This window comes from Lethenteron reissneri, chromosome 26 (assembly GCF_015708825.2).
Source record: "Lethenteron reissneri isolate LAM-NWPU_2019-01 chromosome 26, ASM1570882v1, whole genome shotgun sequence".
Taxonomy (NCBI): Eukaryota; Metazoa; Chordata; class Hyperoartia; order Petromyzontiformes; family Petromyzontidae; genus Lethenteron; species Lethenteron reissneri.
Window position 1 is genome coordinate 13827107 of NC_083804.1, and position 22735 is coordinate 13849841.

The window sequence follows — 22735 nt, forward strand, 5'->3', positions numbered from 1 at the left end:
TATGTGTGTATGTGTGTGTGTCTGTGTGTGTGTGTATGTGTGTATGTGTGTGTGTCTACTGTGTGTGTGTCTACTGTGTGTGTGTGTCTGTGTGTGTGTGTCTACTGTGTGTGTGTGTCGTCTATGTGTGTGTGTCATCTGTGTGTGTCATCTGTGTGTGTGTGTCGTCTGTGTGTGTCTGTGTGTGTGTGTCATCTGTGTGTGTATGTGTGTATGTGTGTGTGTCGTCTGTGTGTGTCTGTGTGTGTATGTGTGTATGTGTGTGTGTATGTGTGTGTGTCATCTGTGTGTTTGTCATCTGTGTGTGTTTGTCTACTGTGTGTGTGTGGTCTGTGTGTGTGTCTACTGTGTGTGTGTCTACTGTGTGTGTGTCTACTGTGTGTGTGTGTGGTCTGTGTGTGTGTCTGTGTGTGTGTCTACTGTGTGTGTGTCTGTGTGTGTGTGTCTACTGTGTGTGTGTCGTCTATGTGTGTGTGTCGTCTGTGTGTGTGTGTCGTCTGTGTGTGTGTCTACTGTGTGTGTGTGTCGTCTGTGTGTCATCTGTGTGTGTGTGTCGTCTGTGTGTGTGTCTACTGTGTGTGTGTGTCGTCTATGTGTGTGTGTCGTCTGTGTGTGTGTGTCTACTGTGTGTGTGTGTCGTCTATGTGTGTGTGTCGTCTGTGTGTGTGTGTCTACTGTGTGTGTGTGTCGTCTGTGTGTGTGTGTCGTCTGTGTGTGTCATCTGTGTGTGTGTGTCGTTTGTGTGTGTGTCGTCTGTGTGTGTGTGTTTGTGTGTGTGTCGTCTGTGTGTGTGTCTGTGTGTGTGTGTCTGTGTGTGTGTGTCTACTGTGTGTGTGTCTACTGTGTGTGTGTGTCTGTGTGTGTGTGTCTACTGTGTGTGTGTGTCGTCTATGTGTGTGTGTCATCTGTGTGTGTCATCTGTGTGTGTGTGTGTCGTCTGTGTGTGTGTCTGTGTGTGTGTCTACTGTGTGTGTGTCTGTGTGTGTCTGTGTGTATATGTGTGTGTGTCGTCTGTGTGTGTGTCGTCTGTGTGTGTCATCTGTGTGTGTGTCTACTGTGTGTGTGTGTCTACTGTGTGTGTGTCTACTGTGTGTGTGTCGTCTGTGTGTGTGTCATCTGTGTGTGTGTCTACTGTGTGTGTGTCGTCTAAGTGTGTGTGTCTACTGTGTGTGTGTCGTCTGTGTGTATGTGTCATCTGTGTGTGTGTCTACTGTGTGTGTGTCATCTGTGTGTGTGTGTCTACTGTGTGTGTGTGTCATCTGTGTGTGTGTGTCTACTGTGTGTGTGTGTCATCTGTGTGTGTGTCTACTGTGTGTGTCATCTGTGTGTGTGTCTACTGTGTGTGTGTCTACTGTGTGTGTGTGTCTACTGTGTGTGTGTGTCTACTGTGTGTGTGTGTCATCTGTGTGTGTGTGTCTACTGTGTGTGTGTGTCATCTGTGTGTGTGTCTATTGTGTGTGTGTGTCGTCTGTGTGTGTGTGTCTACTGTGTGTGTGTCTACTGTGTGTGTATCGTCTGTGTGTGTGTCTACTGTGTGTGTGTGTCTACTGTGTGTGTGTGTCATCTGTGTGTGTGTGTCTACTGTGTGTGTGTGTCTACTGTGTGTGTGTCCTTTGTGTGTGTGTGTCATCTGTGTGTGTGTGTCATCTGTGTGTGTGTGTCGTCTGTGTGTGTGTCTACTGTGTGTGTGTGTCTAGTGTGTGTGTGTCGTCTGTGTGTGTGTCTACTGTGTGTGTGTCTACTGTGTGTGTGTCTACTGTGTGTGTCTACTGTGTGTGTGTCGTTTGTGTGTGTGTGTCTACTGTGTGTGTGTCTACTGTGTGTGTGTCTACTGTGTGTGTATCGTCTGTGTGTGTGTCTAGTGTGTGTGTGTGTCTACTGTGTGTGTGTCATCTGTGTGTGTGTGTCTACTGTGTGTGTGTCTACTGTGTGTGTGTCGTCTGTGTGTGTCTACTGTGTGTGTGTCTACTGTGTGTGTGTCTACTGTGTGTGTGTCGTCTGTGTGTGTGTCTACTGTGTGTGTGTCTACTGTGTGTGTGTCGTCTGTGTGTGTGTCTACTGTGTGTGTGTCTACTGTGTGTGTCTACTGTGTGTGTGTGTCTACTGTGTGTGTGTCGTCTGTGTGTGTCTACTGTGTGTGTGTCTACTGTGTGTGTCTGTGTGTGTCTACTGTGTGTGTGTCGTCTGTGTGTGTCTGTGTGTATATGTGTGTGTGTCGTCTGTGTGTGTGTCGTCTGTGTGTGTCATCTGTGTGTGTGTCTACTGTGTGTGTGTGTCTACTGTATGTGTGTCTACTGTGTGTGTGTCGTCTGTGTGTGTGTGTCATCTGTGTGTGTGTCTACTGTGTGTGTGTCGTCTAAGTGTGTGTGTCTACTGTGTGTGTGTCGTCTGTGTGTATGTGTCATCTGTGTGTGTGTCTACTGTGTGTGTGTCATCTGTGTGTGTGTGTCTACTGTGTGTGTGTGTCATCTGTGTGTGTGTGTTTACTGTGTGTGTCATCTGTGTGTGTGTCTACTGTGTGTGTGTGTGTGTGTCTACTGTGTGTGTGTGTCTACTGTGTGTGTGTGTCATCTGTGTGTGTGTCTACTGTGTGTGTGTGTCATCTGTGTGTGTGTCTACTGTGTGTGTGTGTCGTCTGTGTGTGTGTGTCTACTGTGTGTGTGTCTACTGTGTGTGTATCGTCTGTGTGTGTGTCTACTGTGTGTGTGTGTCTACTGTGTGTGTGTGTCATCTGTGTGTGTGTGTCTACTGTGTGTGTGTGTCTACTGTGTGTGTGTCGTTTGTGTGTGTGTGTCATCTGTGTGTGTGTGTCATCTGTGTGTGTGTGTCGTCTGTGTGTGTGTCTACTGTGTGTGTGTGTCTAGTGTGTGTGTGTCGTCTGTGTGTGTGTCTACTGTGTGTGTCTACTGTGTGTGTGTCGTTTGTGTGTGTGTGTGTCTACTGTGTGTGTGTCTACTGTGTGTGTCTACTGTGTGTGTGTCTACTGTGTGTGTGTCGTCTGTGTGTGTGTCTACTGTGTGTGTGTCGTCTGTGTGTGTGTCGTTTGTGTGTGTGTCTACTGTGTGTGTGTCGTCTGTGTGTGTGTCTACTGTGTGTGTGTCTACTGTGTGTGTCTACTGTGTGTGTGTCTACTGTGTGTGTGTCGTCTGTGTGTGTGTCTACTGTGTGTGTGTCGTCTGTGTGTGTGTCGTTTGTGTGTGTGTCTACTGTGTGTGTGTCGTCTGTGTGTGTGTCATCTGTGTGTGTGTCGTCTGTGTGTGTGTCTACTGTGTGTGTGTCGTCTGTGTGTGTGTCTACTGTGTGTGTGTCGTCTGTGTGTGTGTCGTCTGTGTGTGTGTGTCTACTGTGTGTGTGTATCGTCTGTGTGTGTGTCTACTGTGTGTGTGTCGTCTGTGTGTGTGTCTACTGTGTGTGTATCGTCTGTGTGTGTGTGTCTACTGTGTGTGTATCGTCTGTGTGTGTGTCTACTGTGTGTGTATCGTCTGTGTGTGTGTCGTCTGTGTGTGTGTATCGTCTGTGTGTGTGTCTACTGTGTGTGTGTGTCTAGTGTGTGTGTGTCGTCTGTGTGTGTGTCGTCTGTGTGTGTGTGTCTAGTGTGTGTGTGTCGTCTGTGTGTGTCGTCTGTGTGTGTGTCTACTGTGTGTGTATCGTCTGTGTGTGTGTCGTCTGTGTGTGTGTATCGTCTGTGTGTGTGTCTACTGTGTGTGTGTCGTCTGTGTGTGTGTGTCGTCTGTGTGTGTATCGTCTGTGTGTGTGTCGTCTGTGTGTGTGTATCGTCTGTGTGTGTGTCGTCTGTGTGTGTGTCTAATGTGTGTGTCGTCTGTGTGTGTGTGTCGTCTGTGTGTGTGTGTGTCGTCTGTGTGTGTGTCTACTGTGTGTGTGTCGTCTGTGTGTGTGTCGTCTGTGTGTGTGTATCGTCTGTGTGTGTGTCGTCTGTGTGTGTGTCTAATGTGTGTGTCGTCTGTGTGTGTGTGTGTCGTCTGTGTGTGTGTCTACTGTGTGTGTGTCGTCTGTGTGTGTCTACTGTGTGTGTGTCTAGTGTGTGTGTGTCTACTGTGTGTGTGTCGTCTGTGTGTGTGTCTAGTGTGTGTGTATCGTCTGTGTGTGTGTCGTCTGTGTGTGTGTGTCTAGTGTGTGTGTGTCTACTGTGTGTGTGTCGTCTGTGTGTGTGTCTACTGTGTGTGTGTCGTCTGTGTGTGTGTCTACTGTGTGTGTGTATCGTCTGTGTGTGTGTCTACTGTGTGTGTATCGTCTGTGTGTGTGTGTCTACTGTGTGTGTGTATCGTCTGTGTGTGTGTCTACTGTGTGTGTATCGTCTGTGTGTGTGTGTCTACTGTGTGTGTATCGTCTGTGTGTGTGTCTACTGTGTGTGTATCGTCTGTGTGTGTGTGTCTACTGTGTGTGTGTGTCGTCTGTGTGTGTGTCTACTGTGTGTGTATCGTCTGTGTGTGTGTGTCTACTGTGTGTGTATCGTCTGTGTGTGTGTCTACTGTGTGTGTATCGTCTGTGTGTGTGTCGTCTGTGTGTGTGTATCGTCTGTGTGTGTGTCTACTGTGTGTGTGTGTCTAGTGTGTGTGTGTCGTCTGTGTGTGTGTCGTCTGTGTGTGTGTGTCTAGTGTGTGTGTGTCGTCTGTGTGTGTCGTCTGTGTGTGTGTCTACTGTGTGTGTATCGTCTGTGTGTGTGTCGTCTGTGTGTGTGTATCGTCTGTGTGTGTGTCTACTGTGTGTGTGTCGTCTGTGTGTGTGTGTCGTCTGTGTGTGTATCGTCTGTGTGTGTGTCGTCTGTGTGTGTGTATCGTCTGTGTGTGTGTCGTCTGTGTGTGTGTCTAATGTGTGTGTCGTCTGTGTGTGTGTGTGTCGTCTGTGTGTGTGTGTGTCGTCTGTGTGTGTGTCTACTGTGTGTGTGTCGTCTGTGTGTGTGTCGTCTGTGTGTGTGTATCGTCTGTGTGTGTGTCGTCTGTGTGTGTGTCTAATGTGTGTGTCGTCTGTGTGTGTGTGTGTCGTCTGTGTGTGTGTCTACTGTGTGTGTGTCGTCTGTGTGTGCCTACTGTGTGTGTGTCTAGTGTGTGTGTGTCTACTGTGTGTGTGTCGTCTGTGTGTGTGTCTAGTGTGTGTGTATCGTCTGTGTGTGTGTCGTCTGTGTGTGTGTGTCTAGTGTGTGTGTGTCTACTGTGTGTGTGTCGTCTTTGCCGTCCCGCCATTCATAGGCGCTACTCGCTAACTGCACTTGCCCCACCAGTTGACGGCTATACGGGGGATCTTCGTCTCTGTCGTCTGTGTCGTCTGTGGGGAGCGGTGGTGCAGCGGTCAGCGCGCCGCGCTACGAACCCGGCGACCCGAGTTCGATTTCCCGCTCACGGCCAACACCAAGTGACGACTATCTGAACCGGTCCTGAGGATCCCACCCCCCCCCCCCCCCCCCCCAGGTTGACTCAGCCTTAAATAAGCGACGTGTAAACATCAGCACTGGGGAGACAAAGGCGGCCGGGCGTGGTGTTGTCCACCCACCCAACCAACCCCTTCACAGATCGCCGCTCGCTAACAGCACTTGCCCCCAGCACTCTGTTGTAAGGCTACAGCGGCAAAGGCAAATGAACTTTGTATTTAGCGAGCACCTATTAAGGTGCAATGCGTCATACACGCACGTGTGCGCGCGCGCGCACGTTCACGCTACAGGTGACGGCGGCTTCGGGAGGATTTCACCCGGAGGTGGATTGACCGTGGCCGCTGATGACGGTGACGATGGCTGCGATATGCAGCAAGCGGAGAACAACAACAACAACAACACAAAGACCAACACCTCCGCCGTCCCCTACTCTCCTTTAGCCGGTGGTGATCTTTCCGCTCACCACGTTTCGGGCTGAGTCGACCTAGGAGTGGAGGATACGAAGATCGCCCGTATCGCCTTGGCAGTGCTGTTAGCGACTACAAAGGCCGGCACGGCGCACGAGGGGATGCTGGGTGACCGGCACCACGCCCGGCCGCCTTTGTCTCCCCAGTGGCGATGCAAACAAAGACAAAGACTCCCCGTGTAGCCTTAACAGACTTATTTGGGGGCAAGAGCTGTTAGCGAGTAGCACCACCTACGAAGGCCGGCACAGCGCACGAGGGGGTGGTGGGTGGCTAGCACCACGCCCGGCCGCCTTTGTCTCCCTAGTGTGGGTCCACACAAAGACAAAGATCCCCCGTATAGCCTCGACAGACTGTTGAGGGGGGGGGGGGGGGGCAAGTGCTATTATCCAAGGCCGGCACGGTGCACGAGGGGGGAAAGGGGGGGTGGGGGGTGGCCAGCACCACGCCCGGCCGCCTTTGTCTCCCTCGTGTCGGCACAGACGCGCGCGTGCACGCAGCACACACCTGCACGCAGCACACACCTGCACGCAGCACGCACCTGCACGCAGCACGCACCTGCACGCAGCACACACCTGCACGTAAGACATCATCGACGGCTGCCTGCAGTCCGGCGCTCACCGCCGCTCATGGCGCCGCCCACGTCCGCAGTCGATGCTCCGAGACTTCTCGGCTGGAGGAGCTTGGTGATGGTGGAAGTTGGTGATGGTGGTGATGGTGGAGGGAGAGGTTGGTGATGGTGGTGATGGTGGAGGTTGGTGATGGTGGTGGTGATGGTGGAGTGGGAGGTTGGTGATGGTGGTGATGGTGGAGGGTGGTGATGGTGGAGGGGGAGGTTGGTGATGGTGGTGATGGAGGAGGGGGAGGTTGGTGATGGTGGTTGGTGATGGAGGAGGAGGAGGTTGCTGATGGTGGTTCGTGGCAGTTGATGGTGGAGGTGAAGGACGCGAGTCCCCAGCGTTCTCTGTGGGTCAGGGTTCGAGTCCGGGGCGAGGGGTTCAGGGGGTTATTACCGCAGCAGTGGTTGCCGTTTCGAAGCCGCAAGTGTCGCTGCTGTGCGAGACGGCACGTGCCCACCTGCTGCAGCTGATGATGATGATAATGATGGATCCACATTCCGATGGCGGGGACCCGTCTATCCTTGACCAATGCAGGGCTGTAATGTATCATGTATAAATGTATCTATCTGTGTGTAGCAGAAGGTGTCCACCTGTTGCAGATCACGCTGCAGCTGATGATGATAATGATCCATGTTCCGATGACGGGGACCCGTCTATCATTGACCAATGCAGGTCAAGGATAGATGCATTACTTTTACCCAGGAAAGGTCTCGGTGAGTCTCAAGACTCGTTTGCAAGAGTTGCCCTTGCTACATTTGGGATACTTTGGGGCCAGTTGCTTGTTAAGTGAAGTTGGTTCGGTTTCGTTCGGGAGGAAGTCTGGAGTGGGGTGGGCAGTGCAGTGTTAGGAGAAAACCTCACGGAGCACACTCACACATAAGGTGACGGACAGCACGCAGAGCTGTGATACACAGACGGGATGACAAATCCACACTGCTGCATCATCAAACTAAATGATACATTTTTTTATTTTACAGTGTAAGGCACCAACCACTCAGAAGCGACCTGCCCACACGCACACCCTGCACATGCCCCACACACACTCATACACCCTGCACATGCCCCACACACACTCACACCCTGCACATGCCCCACACTCACACACTCACACACTGCACATGCCCCCCCCACACACACACACACCCCGCACGTGCCCCACACACACCCTGCACATGCCCCACACTCACACACCCTGCACATGCCCCACACACACACACCCTGCGCATGCCCCACACACACACACACCCTGCACATGCCCCACACTCACACACCCTGCACATGCCCCACACACACACACTCACACACCCTGCACATGCCCCACACACACACACACCCTGCACGTGCCCCACACACACCCTGCACATGCCACACACACACTGCACATGCCCCACACACTCACACACCCTGCACATGCGCCACACACTCACACACCCTGCATATGCCCCACACACACACACACCCTGCACATGAGCCACACACACTCACACACACACCCTGCACATGCCCCACAACACCCTGCACACGAGCCACACACACAATGATAGCTCAACCAAGTGGCTTACCATCACGTGGACATTTATAGAAGCCATATAACTCTTAACGCGTGACGTTTGATTCCAAACGTGGAGGGGGAAAACTGGAGGACTCGGAGAAAAATCCACGCGACCACGGGGAGAGAAATACAGCAAACTCCAAATATACAGCAGCAGGCGTCAGGGTTGGAATCGAACCTCGGATCCTGCTAGGATCCTCCTGTATACCAGGCGAGGTAGTTAACATCTCGCTACCCTAGCGCTAGGAACCCGGCCACCCGAGTTCGACTCCCGCTCACGGTCAACACCAAGTGACGATTATCTGAACCGCTTCTGGGCCTCCCCTAGGACGACTCAGCCTCAAATGAGTGCCTGGTGCTGTGTGTAAACATCGCCACTGGGGAGACAGAAGCGGCCGTGTGTGGTGGCGGCCACCGACCCCCTCGTGCGCCATGCCGACCTCCTGTATACCAGGCGAGGTAGTTGACATCTCTCTACGCGATGCACAAACCCCCTTTGCCATCAAAGTGCTGGATCACAAGCGAGTGCAACCTCTTCTGCCAGGTCGATGGTCACGAGAGACTGCCGTGGAGTCAACAAACGCACAGGTGGATTTTTCTCCGGGGTCTTAAACGCGCCTTTTCCACGTTTAGAATCAACGTCAGGCGTTTAGAGTCATTCGGTCGCTATCAATTTCCACGCGGCGATGATAATTAATTGAGCCACTTCGTTGAGCTGTCGTTTGCGACTGTCCAGGTTCGCTTCTGAAAAAGAGCTCAAATTATAGTTCGGTGTGCCTTACCTGGTAAAATAAAACATGTAGTGATATTACAATTTGTATAGCCTCCCTCTGGTGTCAGAACAATTAACCAATGGGAAGATTTATGATTTTTTTTCTTTTTGATTCTCAATTAAGATTACTGGAGCCATCCAGAGATGGGCCGAGGAATGTTGCCGAACATCTCCAATTGTAAACGAAAGTCCTGACACTCAGTTTAAGCTTTCCTCATGTAAAAAAAACACATATATAGATTTTTACGTTATTCAATACACATACGTTGCCATGTGAGGACTCTATTTATTTTGACAGTACACAGTTTACACGAGCGCACCAATTAGCACGCTTCAATGGAGTTTCAGGCAGAAAATTTTGGCTTCTTAATCGCCGCTATTTAAACAATTTCATTATCAATGACCCCTCCCCCACCGCCACATATTAATCGCGAACCCAATGAAGACGAACGCTCACGCGTGCACGACGGGGGTTGTGTGACTACGTGGCTTCACGATGGCCGTGTCGGAGCCAGAGCCAAACACGGTACCACACAGTACCGGGTTTCAAGTCCTGGGTCTACGTGTGTGTGTGTCACCCTCACAACAACGAGTGGAGCCCCGGGTAGCTAAAGCGCAGCAAGTTGGCACAGTATGGGGCACAGGTGAGCTGCATCGGTCCAGTCATCTGTCAGTCGACCCGTGGCACCTGCTGGGTCTGCCCCGTGACCCTCCTGCCAGCGGGCGTTCGACACTTCACGTGGCCTCAACGTGCACCTAGCCTGGCACAAGCGCCGTGGTGACGTCACCGCCACTTAGTGGCGAATGGCGGTTGTTGTGTGTCACCCTCTCCTCTCTCTCCATTGGTTCATCATCGGCAGAGCCCCAAGCCCCTGGAGCTGGATGTTTATGTCATTTTGTGTTCACGATGTCCACGTCCGAGACACCGAACCAGCAGCACCACAGATCCACCGGAGCGTGTTGCCTCTCTTCCCCTCTCTCGAATGTCTCGTCATGGCCATGTCAGATACGTCTAGCCAGTCCTGCTGAGCGCACGCGTTTATTATAAGCCCTCGGTTCTGGGTGTTGTGTTTGTATTCGTCTGTCTCCCTCTCTCAGAGGTCCCATAACAGCGCCATGCCAGATACACCTGGCCCAAGGTGAACTGATTTCCTCCGTTCAAATCCACCAAAACCTGTGGCGTGCGAATGAATTTCATGGCACCATTCCGGTCACCAACGACTGCACAACACCCCCATCACGTCATCAATTCGGGGCGGTGGGTGGTGGTGGCGGGGGTTTGAGCAACAAAAAAATTGGTCCAGCCTCTCGCTCCGGCCACGAATGTGTCTCTCTCTCTCTGCTGTGAACTATGAAAGAAGGGCCCATTGGCCGAAACGTCGCAAACCACGCATATATATTCACGTGAGGGCAGTGTTTTTTGACAAATGTGTTTAGTTTGTTTTTTATATAATTTACGCTGCCAAAGCATTATCACACGCGACAGCAGAAAAGCATATATATGCATATGTGTGTATATAATATATATTCTCCAGATGTCTCTTCGACACGCGTTGTCACTCTTTTAATGGCAGCATCTGAGCACGACATGGTGATGGCCCCCGCCGCCTGTAGGACTTTATAGAGGGTGGGGGGACGGGGGAGGCGTGGACGGTTTAATTGTCCCCACAACACCACCACCACGGCCACACATAATCATCATCATCATTATTATTATAACGACAACAACGACAAGGACGTCGGCAGCAGGGACGGCACGGCGATGCACGGTGCTGACCGCCCATTCGACTGCACATTTTGACCCGTTTCAAAAGCACGAAGCCGGGGGAAGAGGGGGGGGGGTAATGCACGTAGCAAAATGCAGATGACCATATTTACCACGAAATGTAGGTTACATTTGAGGGAATGAAACACGCTCACCTGCTGAATGCTTCCCCTGTGTGTCTCTCTCTCTCTCTCTTCACCGCGACCTCAACTTGAGGTCAAAACCGGTTCGTGCGTGGGGTTGGTTTTAAATGACGGGAATACTGTTGCCTGTTGTTCTTTTAATGATCAATATTGTCGTCGTCGTCGTTAATTGTTCGCGATGTATACGCGTGCGATGCTGCTGCTGCTACATGTTGAATCCAAGTTGAGCCAGAGCCCCTCACGCAGCATCCTCCTCTTCCTCCTCCCCGTCGCCTCATCTTCATCTTGTTTCCTCCTTCATCGCGTGCACTCGCCCGCCATGCGTCCCGCCCCGGAGAGGCGATGCCCGGCGCTCTCCCTCCAGCTCCCCCCTCCACTCTCTCTTCTCGCTCTCTTCTCGCTCTCTCGCTCTCCCTACAGCTCTCCCCTGCACTCTCTCTTCTCGCTCTCCCTACAACTCTCCCCTGCACTCTCTCTTCTCGCTCTCTCGCTCCATACAGCTCTCCCCTCCACTCTCTCTTCTCGCTCTCTCTTCTCCCTCTCCCTACAGCTCCCCCTTCCACTCTCTCTTCTCGCTCTCCCTACAGCTCTCCCCTTCACCCTCTCTATCCCTATAGCTCTCCCCTGCACTCTCTCGCTCTCTCCCCCTCTCCCTACAGCTCTCCCCTTCACCCTCTCTCTCCCTACAGCTCTCCCCTTCACCCTCTCTCTCCCTACAGCTCTCCCCTGCACTCTCTCGCTCTCCTATTTCTCGCTCTCCCTTTCACCTTCCCCCTCTCGATGTTTCCCCCCTCTCCTTTCGCTTTCTCCCAACAGAGCTCTCTTTGCTATCTCTCCATACAGCTTGCGCACCCTCTCCCCTCTTCATTAAAGCTCTCCCTTTGCCTCTCTCTTTCTCCCTCCCTCTCTCTATTATCTCTCAAGAGCTCTCCTATTCCTCTCTCGATTCGCTCTCCCGTCTCTCCCGGCAGCTCCCCCCGTTCCGCCCTCTCCCTGCAGTTCGCCCTCCGCTCAGCTCGCTCTCCACCCTGCCGTTCTAGTATTGGACAGCCTCACTCTATCTCTCTTCTTCTTTCGCAAATATTCCCGAATGCTCTCCCCTCACACAGTCTCTCTCTCTCAAGCGCTCTCCCTCGCTCACATACAAGAGTCGCCCTCTCTTTTTTTACGATCAGTGGAAACAAGAAGATGCTCGGTGTATTCGGCACTTTGCTTCGTTCATCATTTCGTAATTTTTTTAATTTAAATTTTTAAACTTTGCTTTATGTAAACCCCCACCTCTCTCTCACTCCAATTCCTCTCTATTGATTTCCTTCTTGTCTCTCTTTCCTCTCCACCTGTTCCCCCCCCTCTCTCTCCTCCGACTATATTATCTCCCCCCATATCTCTCGCACCATATGCTCACGCTCAACATCTTTTTTCATCTTCCTTTCTCTCCTCTCCCACCCACTCTCCCCCTCTTTCCTCTCTCCTTCCCCGCCTCCCTTTTCAATGTTCCCTCCCTCCACATCTCCCACTCTCTCTAACCTCTGCCCCCACCCCTCTCCTACATCTCTATCCCCCCTCTCTCTCCCCATCTCCCTTTCTAACCTCTCTCCCTCCCTCCATCCCTCCCCCATCCCTTTCCTCCCTCCATCTCGCACCTCGCGCGCTCTCTTTTGTTTTTACGATCAGAGGAAACAAGAAGATGCTCGGTGTAGTCGGCACTTTGCTTCGTTCATCATTTCGGTTTTTTTCCCAACGCTTTGCTTTATGTGCCCCCCCCCCCCTTTTTAAATGAAAGATTTCACAAAAGATTTCACGCTCTGCTCTCCTCCTTCGTACCCACCCTCTCTCTCTACCCCCTCTCTCCCTACTCCATGTCTATGTTCCCTCTGTTTTCTATGTAACATTTGTAATGTTTTTTTTACTACGACAAGTGCTGCATCTGCACGCAGCCCTCCTCGCAGTCCTACGGCCTCCGACAGGTAGCTCACATCAGCATGCAGAGCTCCCCGTCATCTGCCACCGAGCACACGGCCTCCTCCATCGCCCACTGCTCCATCTCCCACCTCTCTCTCTCCCCGACAACCTGATGCGTCCCCCACCCTCCTCCCCCACGCGGGGACCCCCCCTCCTCCTCCTCTCTCCATTCTCATCTCTCTCCCCCAGCTCCCTCTCCCCCATCGCCCTTGCTAACCTCTCACTCTCTCTGCCGCCCTCCCTCCCCATCTCTCCCCTCTCTCCATCTCGCACCTCGCCCCCCCCCCCCCCGCTGCCACTCTCTCCCCTCTCTCACCGTCGCTCTGTCTCCCCTCTCTCCCCCCTCCTCGCTCTCTCTCCCGTCTCGCCTCGCTCCCTCCCCCCCACAACCTGATGCGCACCCCGCCCCCCTCACCCCCCTACCCCCTCACCCCCCTACCCCACCGCCCCCCTACCCCCTCCCCCCTCCTACCCCCTCACCCCCCCTACCCTACCGCCCCCCTACCCCCTCACCCCCCTACCCCACCGCCCCCCTACCCCACCGCCCCCCTACCCCCTCCCCCTTCCTACCCTCTCACCCCCCTACCCCACCGCCCCCCTACCCCACCGCCCCCCGACCCCACCGCCCCCCTACCCCCTCCCCCTCTCTACCCCACCGCCCCCCCCTACCCCCTCACCCCTCCTACCCCCTCACCCCCCCTACCCCACCGCCCCCCTACCCCACCGCCCCCCTACCCCCTCCCCCTCTCTACCCCACCGCCCCCCCCTACCCCCTCACCCCTCCTACCCCCTCACCCCCCCTACCCCACCGCCCCCCTACCCCACCGCCCCCCTACCCCCTCCCCCTCTCTACCCTACCGCCCCCCCTACCCCCTCCTCCACGATGGGGGGAGGGGGACTCGCCCCGCCCCCCCCCCCGCCCCGCGCCCCGCCCCGCGCCCCGCCCCGCGCCCCGCCCCGCCCCGCGCCGCGCGTGCACGCGGAGATTTTATTTTTGGTGCCAAAAATTTCAACCCCCAAAACCCGCAGAGCCCCCCATGGGGTTGTCCCCCATGGGGCTGTCCACCCATGGGGTTGCCCCCACTTGGGGTTGCCCCCTCTTGGGGTTGTCCCCCCTTGGGGTTGCCCCCCCCATGGGGTTGTCCCCCCTTGGGGTTGCCCCCCCTTGGGGTTGTCCCCCCATGGGTGAGGGGACACACGTCTCCCTGCGCTCAAGGCAAAACAATACAGAACGCTACTTATCGTAATTATACGTTTATTCTAAAAACAGTGTGAAGGATGTCGACATCTATACGACAACAACAACAACCGCCGTTGGTTCATCAACACGCCGCGTGTGCCATGCTAGGTGCACCTTGATGCAATCCGTGTATACGTGCCGGTCTTTAAGTGGGCTGTGTTATTGATGAGGTTATTTTTTGTTGAAAACACATCATTTAGATGTAGCATTTGCCTCACTCCCTTTACGATATGCCTTTACCAACACCGCCGATCTTCTGAGCAAACCTAAATAGGCACATCGATTTAACGGTGCCAAAAACATACACAAATACAGTAAACATATATACTGTACAAACACATATGGGGCAAACGATCACAGACGCTTAACCGCTGCGTGTTGTTTCAACAGCAATGGTCGTCCGTTCTCATCGTCCCCTCTAGCCTCCAACTTGAGCCTTCAACACATCGACAAAGAGCTAATTATTTGTTCAGCGCCTTAATCAAGGCCGCTATATACATTAAAAAATAAGATAACATCCACCCACCCATCTGTCCACCCACCCGCCCGATACCAACACCCGCTATTCGCCACTAAGTGACGGTGCCGTCACCACGGCACCTGTGCCAGGCTAGGTGCACTTTGCGGCTACCACGTGAAGTGTCGAAGGCTCGCTGACAGAGGCTATTGGGACAGACCCAGCAGGTGCCATGGGTTGGCTGACTGAGATGACTGGTAGATGCACACCAGCTGTACCCCCTACTGTGCCAACTTGCTGCATTTTATCCGCCCGGCGCTCCGCTCGTTGTTGTGAGCGTCGCTCCTCTGCCCTCCGTTGTTGTTGGAGGGCGACTGCCTCCAACTGCCCAGTAGCGTCCTTCACGAGCCTCCTCTACAGAGGCCGATCTTGACACCGCTGGTACCACTCATCGGCAACTCCACTCAGCTCCACATCCTCCTGTAACGCATCAGCTCCATCTCTTCTCCAGCCCATGTCGTGCCCGTTTAGTCCCCTCTATGCGGCAAAACAGAAGCTGCTTGGGCATGCGGTGGCTGGGCATGCGGTGGCCGGGCATGCGGTGGCCGGGCATGCGGTGGCTGGGCATGCGGGCGACATGATACAGCCAACACAGTCTTGCCTGCCGGAGGAGCTCACTGATGGGAATGTGTCCAGATCTTTCAAGGATGTGTGAGCTGCTCACACACACCCACACATCCACCCACCCATTCACCCATCCATCCACACATCCACCCACCCACACATCCACCCACACTCCATCCACTCACCCGTCCATATGCCCATCCATCCAGTCACCTACCCCCACATCCACCCACCCATCCACACATCCACCCACCCTCCATCCACCCACCCATCCACACATCAATCTGTCCATCCACTCACTCACCCACATCCACCCACCCATCCACACATCCACCCACCCTCCATCCACCCATCCATCCACCCACCTGTGCCACCCACTCATCGCTCATAACGACGAGCGCATCGGGCCACCTACACCGGCAGCTCTCTGGTCGTGATCTCCCACCGCCTTGCCACGTGCGAAACCTCACGGACCAAGCCGGTTGCGGTCTAAATCCCCATCCAGTCTGTGATGGTCTCAATCCAAGGTCTTCCATGTGCTCACCCCTCTTTTAATGTAATCCGAGCCGAGCCAAATGCAAAATAACGATGCCCTGTAAGGATGGTTGTGGGATCCTGTAGTGTGCTGCCTCTATCAATGTGCCCCAAAGATTTGTGTCACGGTGGATTTTGGAGTTTGTCTCTAAACTAAACTAAAACTTAACTACTGTATTTATTTTGAACAGGTGAGGCCCACTGAGCTATTTAGCTACTTCTCAGTAGCCAGCTTGCCGCACTTGATGATAGCTCAACGAAGTGGCTTATCAACGTGTGCACATTTATTGCAGTAGCCAAATGCTCCCAACGCGTGACGTTGATTCTAAATGTGGAGGAAATCAACCGGAAGACCCGGAGAAAAATCCACGAGACCACGGGGAGAGAAACACGCAAAATCCCAAATAATCAAAAGGCGTCAGGGTCGGGCTCGAACCCACGACCTCCTGTAAACCAGACGAGGTAGTTAACATCTCCTAGCCACCGCGGCACTTTCTCTGATCTCGATTGGGGTGGCAATACTTGTGCATTCCGCACGTAGGCCACTAAATGAGCCTTGAAAATGCGAATCGGCGAGCGAATCTACGGATATGTAGATGGTGTTTGGGAATACGGTGATGATGGTAACGATGTTGACGAGATCTCCGCGCTATTTCCAGAGACCTTTAGTCCTTGCCGTACAACAGTTTCACCCACGCAACTTTCTTTTATGTTTTTGTTTTGTTTTACGGAGGCAGTGTTTAATGACCAAAGTGTTGAGATTTGTGCGTCTCGTCGTCAGCGGAAATTAAAATGTGGCCTTCGGTCGTCAAATTTAATAACACAAACTCTGCAGGAAAACTCTACGGATGGTGGCCCGCGTCTCCGACTGTTTAATTTTACAAAAACGCTGCTTGACAGATTTATACGGTGCCCGAGTAACCAGCTCCACACACCCCCACACCCATCTCACTACGAGTGGCTGTATTGTGGCGACGGGGAGCTGGTAATGGGATTGAATTTTTCGCTACAAAACCATTATCCGGCAGGGGGCGATGTTTGCCTGGGAAAGTCGGATGGCAGCCAGGGAGATTTAACAAAAAGCAAGTGGCGGCTTTCGCCACCAATATTATTATTCATTATAAAGTTATTTTTTTAATGTGGGGTTAGATCGCGTTAATTCTAAATGTGTCGTTAAACCCGCCACCACCCGACCCAACCAATTGGTAAGGTAGGTCACGTAAAACAACACGTGCCAATTTGTGACTACTTCAGCACCTGAATAGTTTTTGTTGGGTTAGATCGCGAGCCCTCTCCCCCTATATTGTGGATGGTATTGTTCGCGAAAGCTTACGCGTTAAACTACTTCAGCACCACCGGTTGCGTGTTGGAGAGTAAGGGGTCAGTCATTTAGCACGTACACAACAAATCTGTCAAAACTTGACCCCCCCCCTCCCTGTACGTACGTGGACTTTTTACACCCCCCCACTCACCTGCGTACGTTCGCTTGACGCACCCCCCCCCCCCGAATCTTATAGAACGGCCGATATTTAATCTAAGCAGAAACTATATTTTTTCACCAGATGACGATTGCTTTTATTGCGATCGAAACGTCGTGATAATTTTATTATTTTTCTATCTACGTGGCTTTACCGAAAGACCCAAAGAATATACACTCCTACGCAATAGACTATTAACTACTACACTATACACTACTAGGTTATACACGACTAAACTATACACTACGATACACTACACTATACACTACAGCAGCATGTTGAGTCGTGGAGGTCCAGACCTCCCATTCCCCGGCGACAGACTCTATCTAGCACTGCACTACTTTACATTACTACACTACTACTATACGCTACTATACACTACACTATACACAACGCTACTAAACAACACTATACACTACACTATACACTACGCTACTATACCCTACACTATACACTGCACTACTATACACTACTACACTATAAACTACTGTACACTACTACACTATACACTACACTATACACTACACTACTATACACTACTATACACTACACTACTATACACTACACTATACACTACACTACTATACACTACTATACACGACACTACTATACACTACACTATACACTACACTACTTTACACTACACTATACACTACACTATACACTACACTATACACTCCACTACTATACACTACACTACTATACACTACACTATACACTACTATACACTACACTATACACTACACTATACACTACACTACTCTACTCTACACTATACACTACACTACACTATACACTACACTATACACTACACTTCTATACACTACACTATACACTACTATACACTACACTATACACTACTATACATTACACTACTATACACTACACTATACACTACTATACACTACACTATACACTACTATACACTACACTATACACTACTATAGACTACACTATACACTACTATACACTATACACTACACTACTATACACTACACTATACACTACACTACTATACACTCCACTACTATACACTGCACTACTATACACTACACTATACACTACACTATACACTACACTACTATACACTACACTATACACTACACTATACACTACACTACTATACACTACACTATACACGGCGTCACAAAGAGTCAGACCCCCCCCCCCTCAAATATGACGTCACAAAGCTCTGCCCCCGCCCCCCCCCAAAACCATATTTCCATTTTGAAAATAAAACATGCTTCAAATCGCTTTAAACTATTGTCATTGTAGTGCGTATTTAATGTGGCGCTGCACTCTGATGTTGTAGGAGAAAAGTTTTATTAAAAAAGTTAATTTAATTAAGTAGAACGTGTTGTCTATATTTAATTAAAGTTGCACATTTTGATGTGACGTCACATTTCTCACCCCCCCCCCCCCTCGTCACACATCGTCACAAATGTCTGACCCCCTCCCCCTCTCCAGGTGCGTGACGTCATTTATGGACGACCCCTTAGCAACTTTTTTACAAAATATATATATACATGTATCCTAGATATAACAACGCAACACATTCGTCAAGAAAACTATACAAAAGGCGACGTTTCGGGCAATGGCCCTTCTTCACAGCACGTACAGAAGTCACTGCCTGAATCGTTGTATTTTATAGGTTAGATTTTTGTTTTTCTTTTGAAGGCTCACGCTATTGACGAATGAGTTGTTTGTTATTGTCGTTGTTGTTTGTGTACCATCGCCAACGCAGCAGAGCCTCCGATCAGCACGGTTGTGGCCGCGTACGGTGCGAAAGAAGTTCAACGCACGGTACCCGGTCGCCCATCACCCAACAAGTTCGTTACCGAGATTCAAACGTCGCTCGCTGCCTTCTCGGCTGTGAACGCGCGGCGGCGCTCGCCCCTAAAGGGTGACGATTTGGCGAGTTGAGGGCGTCGTTGGATCATTCAGAGGCTGATTGTAATCACCGGCGAAACGAGATGTAAAATTTCGACTTAAAGCTTTCGTGACTGCAGGGATTCATATTCTTGGTTCTTTCGGTAAAGTCACGTAGAAGGGAACTAATAAAATAATGGAAATATTAAAAAAAAATGTTTTGTAATTTTATTATTTCCCTTCTACGTGACTTTACCGAAAGAACCAAGAATACGAGATGTAAAATGTTCGTGGGTTTACTCTCCAACACACAAGCGGTGTGCTGGACGAGTCACGAATTGGCACGTTTTGTTTTACGTGACACAAGCTCATGAATTGGCTGCGTCGGGTGGTGGCGGGTTTAACGGCACATTTATAATTTACGCGATCTAACCCCACACAAAAATGCATCTGTTGTGGATCGCGTGCCATGTAATACGTCTAAAGCTCTTAGTAATTATATAAACGAGAGCTGCGTGGGTTTCTGACCTATCTGCCGTACGGATTTGTGTTTTTTCTTCGCGTTATATCCAACGAATGATTCGGCTTTCCCGAAGAAACTCCGGCTAGACCTGGTATCAACGCTCTCATGCCAGTAAACGTGGAGGGTTTATTATCATAGAATAATAAGGGAACATAAACCATCATCACGCGAACTCCGGTTATCTTCGCAGCAGGCGGCTTTTGGCGACTTGTGGAACAAAGACGGCTGTCACTGCGTCGCCCGTTTTCAGACGCGCTTCTGCGTCCGTCTGGAACGTTTCTTCCTACCGATATTAAGAAACCAACTGGGAGCTGTGCACTTTTAATTCATCATCATCATCTAGATTGACAAACTCATTTCTTGAGAACTGCTTTTTGTGTTTAAGATTCTTGACCTTGCCCGGCACCTCCGATGAGAATGGTCGGCTACGTCCGGTGCGAAAGAAGCTGCGCATACAGACCTGCCGAGGGGGAGCCTAAGATGCGCGGCAAGAAGCAGAGAGAGAGAGAGTATACTCTGAGGTTTTTTCCGGTAAAGTCACGTAGGTAAAACAAAAAAATAATAAAACACGTATTTATAAAATAAATAATAAAAATAATAGAAATAATAGAAATAAAATCATAAATCACGACGTTTCGGAGGCAACACAAGCTTCCTTCATCGGGTGTAAAAAGGCACAGCAAAATAACTACAGTGGGAGTTATTTGTTTTTTGTCAAAAATCTAGAAGAGAGAGAGAGAGAGATCCAATCGCTGCGACCTGCGGTGAGTGCGGTGGTTGAAGGCGACGTGACAGAGACGAACCCTCCCGTGCACTCCGTTAAAACGAAACTGTTTGTAATTTGACAGGCAAAGCCCACTGAGCTACGCAGCTCTTCTTCGGATGCCACCTGGCTGTCACGATTGATAGCCCAGCAAAGTGGCTTCGCATCAATACGTGGGAATTGAAAGTAGCGGCCAAATCATCTGAACGCCGTGGTGTTGATTAGAAATGTGGAGGAAAAAAACCGGAGGACCCGAAGAAAAAGCCACGCAACCACCACCACCACCACGAGAGAGAGAGAGAGAACACGCACACTCCAAATGTACACGCGGTCAGAGTCGGGATCGAACCCACAATGCGCTTCTGCGGCCGTCTGGAACGCTCTTGCAGTCCGATATTAGGAAGCCACTGGAGCTATGCACTTTTCAATCATCTCGATTGCAAACGCATTGCTTTAGAACTTAATTGTGTGTGTTAGTTTGCTGTCCTTCCCCCGCACCTCCGATTAGCACGATTGGCTACGTACGGTGTGAAAGAAGTTCAACATACTGTACATACAACGCTGTGTGTGGCCTGGATACACTGTATATTATATACCAGGCGAGGGAGATACCATCTCCTAGCCAGTGTGTAAATACTACGGCAGCTGAAAACGCAGGCGACCGAGTGTTCCTGGGACTTTGACCCCACCGCACAGGGTCAGAGTCACCTCGAGATTCCTGGAGACCCCGGGCAGATTTTACCACGGGGGGGGGGGGGGTCTTTAATTAATTGGCCACCAAAAAAAATTACAGACCAGATTGTGGGGAAGCCCTGCGCAGTAGGTAAAGAGTCCTCGTTCCCCCGGGTCTCTCGTCTCTCTCGTCTTTCCTCGTCTTGTGTTCATTTATAGGAATCACCCCCCCCCCCCCATTACGAGAAGCAATTGTTGGGTCATGCATGGGCAAGAGAGGGCGTGCATTTCCTCCCCTCTTCACGGTGACTCATTCGCTGAGAGGCGATGGCCCCTGCACTTAACCAGGTGAGGAGCCATTGAGACTCGCGATCTCATTTTACAAGAATTGCAGAGAGCTCCGAGTGTGGACAGAGTCACTCGGGGGACATATTCCATTGTAGTTGTGGAACGCAATTACCTATCCGGTGGTGATGCTGCTACAGCTGCTGCTACATTGGCAGTGGTGCACAAGGACAAACAACAACACATTCACCGTTGGTACCTCATTTGCCAGTAAAAAATATGATAATTGTTTTTTTACCCTTTTATCTGGAAACAAAACTCACACCTTTTTTTACCAGGAGTCATGTTTGCATAGACCACAATACCAGCATTATGACTGCAGGTATTGTGGTCTATGCAAACATGACTCCTCGTAAAAAAGGTGTAAGTTTTGTTGCCAGATAAAAGGGTAAAAAACCAATTAACAGCACATTCATCAATAACATTGACTTCTGGTTGCCGAACGAATACATCATAAGGTCGCAGCCCATTGCCACAAATGAACCACAATACGTTGCGGATCTCTTCACGGGACATAAACCATCATCATGCGAACTCCGATCATCTTCGCAGCATCAGCGGCATCGCGCGGCGCTTCCAGATGCGCTTCTACGGCCGTCTGGAACGCTCTTCCAGTCCGATTTTAGAAAGCCACTGGAGCTATGCACTTTTAAATCATCTCGATTGCAAACTCATTGCTTTAGAACTTAATTTTGTGTGTTAGTTTGCTGTCCTTCCCACGCACCTCCGATTAGCACGGTTGGCTACGTGCGGTGTGAAAGAAGTTCAACATGCATACAACGCTGTGTGTGGCCTGAAAAGCATACACTGTATATTATAGGCAACGTTTCGGCTAACGGCAATTATAAGTTCTAGGAAGATGGACCAGTGTCTGAAACGTCGGATACTAATGATGTTTCTGTTTAAGGTCGCAGTGTTTTTTTAAGACTGTTCTAGATTTGAAGCTTTCGTGACTGCAATGATTAATATTCTTAGGTTTTTTCGGTAAAGTCACGTAGGTAAAAAACATTAAAAGTAAGCCCCACCACCTTCTCCAACCATTATATAAACGGAGTGGTAGCTTCTGCAATCTCTCATTTACTTGATACAGCTGTCGTGGCTGTGACGGTACCACCTGAAGACGGAAGCTTGTGTTGCCTCCGAAACGTCGTGATTTTTATTTTATTTTACTTTTTAATGTTTCTTTACCTACGTGACTTTACCGAAAAAAACCTAAGAATATTTTAAGACTGTGTTTAATGTTGTTGTAATTTTAGTAATCAATAAAAAATTGTCCCGCTTTGAATGGATTGCATTTTGTTCAATTATTACAATCTTACACAGATTGTGATCCTGACGTCGCGTCACGTGACGTCGGAACTCTTTGAGAGGCGTGCAACGAGCTCCACGTGCGAAAAAACGTCCCGCGGACTTGGACATCAAAGAGCTGCACCCAGAATCGTCCTTCAAGAGCACCGGTCGACGCACAGCAGAGGGCAGCACGTTCACACTTCGACCTGCCACACAGCTTCTAGGAGGGGAATACACTCGACATACGATGTTGTGGCAATTGTAAAAAAAATCACC

At 50.8% G+C, this 22735-nt stretch overlaps 1 protein-coding gene across 1 annotated transcript in view; it reads right to left on the reverse strand.

Moving 5' to 3' along the window:
* Positions 1-11062, reverse strand: part of SYT17 (synaptotagmin 17) — a 35073-nt gene extending 24011 nt beyond the window's left edge. Inside the window, exons 1-2 of the mRNA XM_061560721.1 lie at positions 10715-11062; positions 6426-6814 (exon numbers count right to left, since the gene is read on the reverse strand). Of these exons, the coding sequence (XP_061416705.1) occupies positions 6426-6443 (18 nt within the window). The 5' untranslated portion in view covers positions 6444-6814; positions 10715-11062. The remainder of the gene's footprint in view (positions 1-6425; positions 6815-10714) is intronic.
* Positions 11063-22735: the final 11673 nt, after the last annotated feature.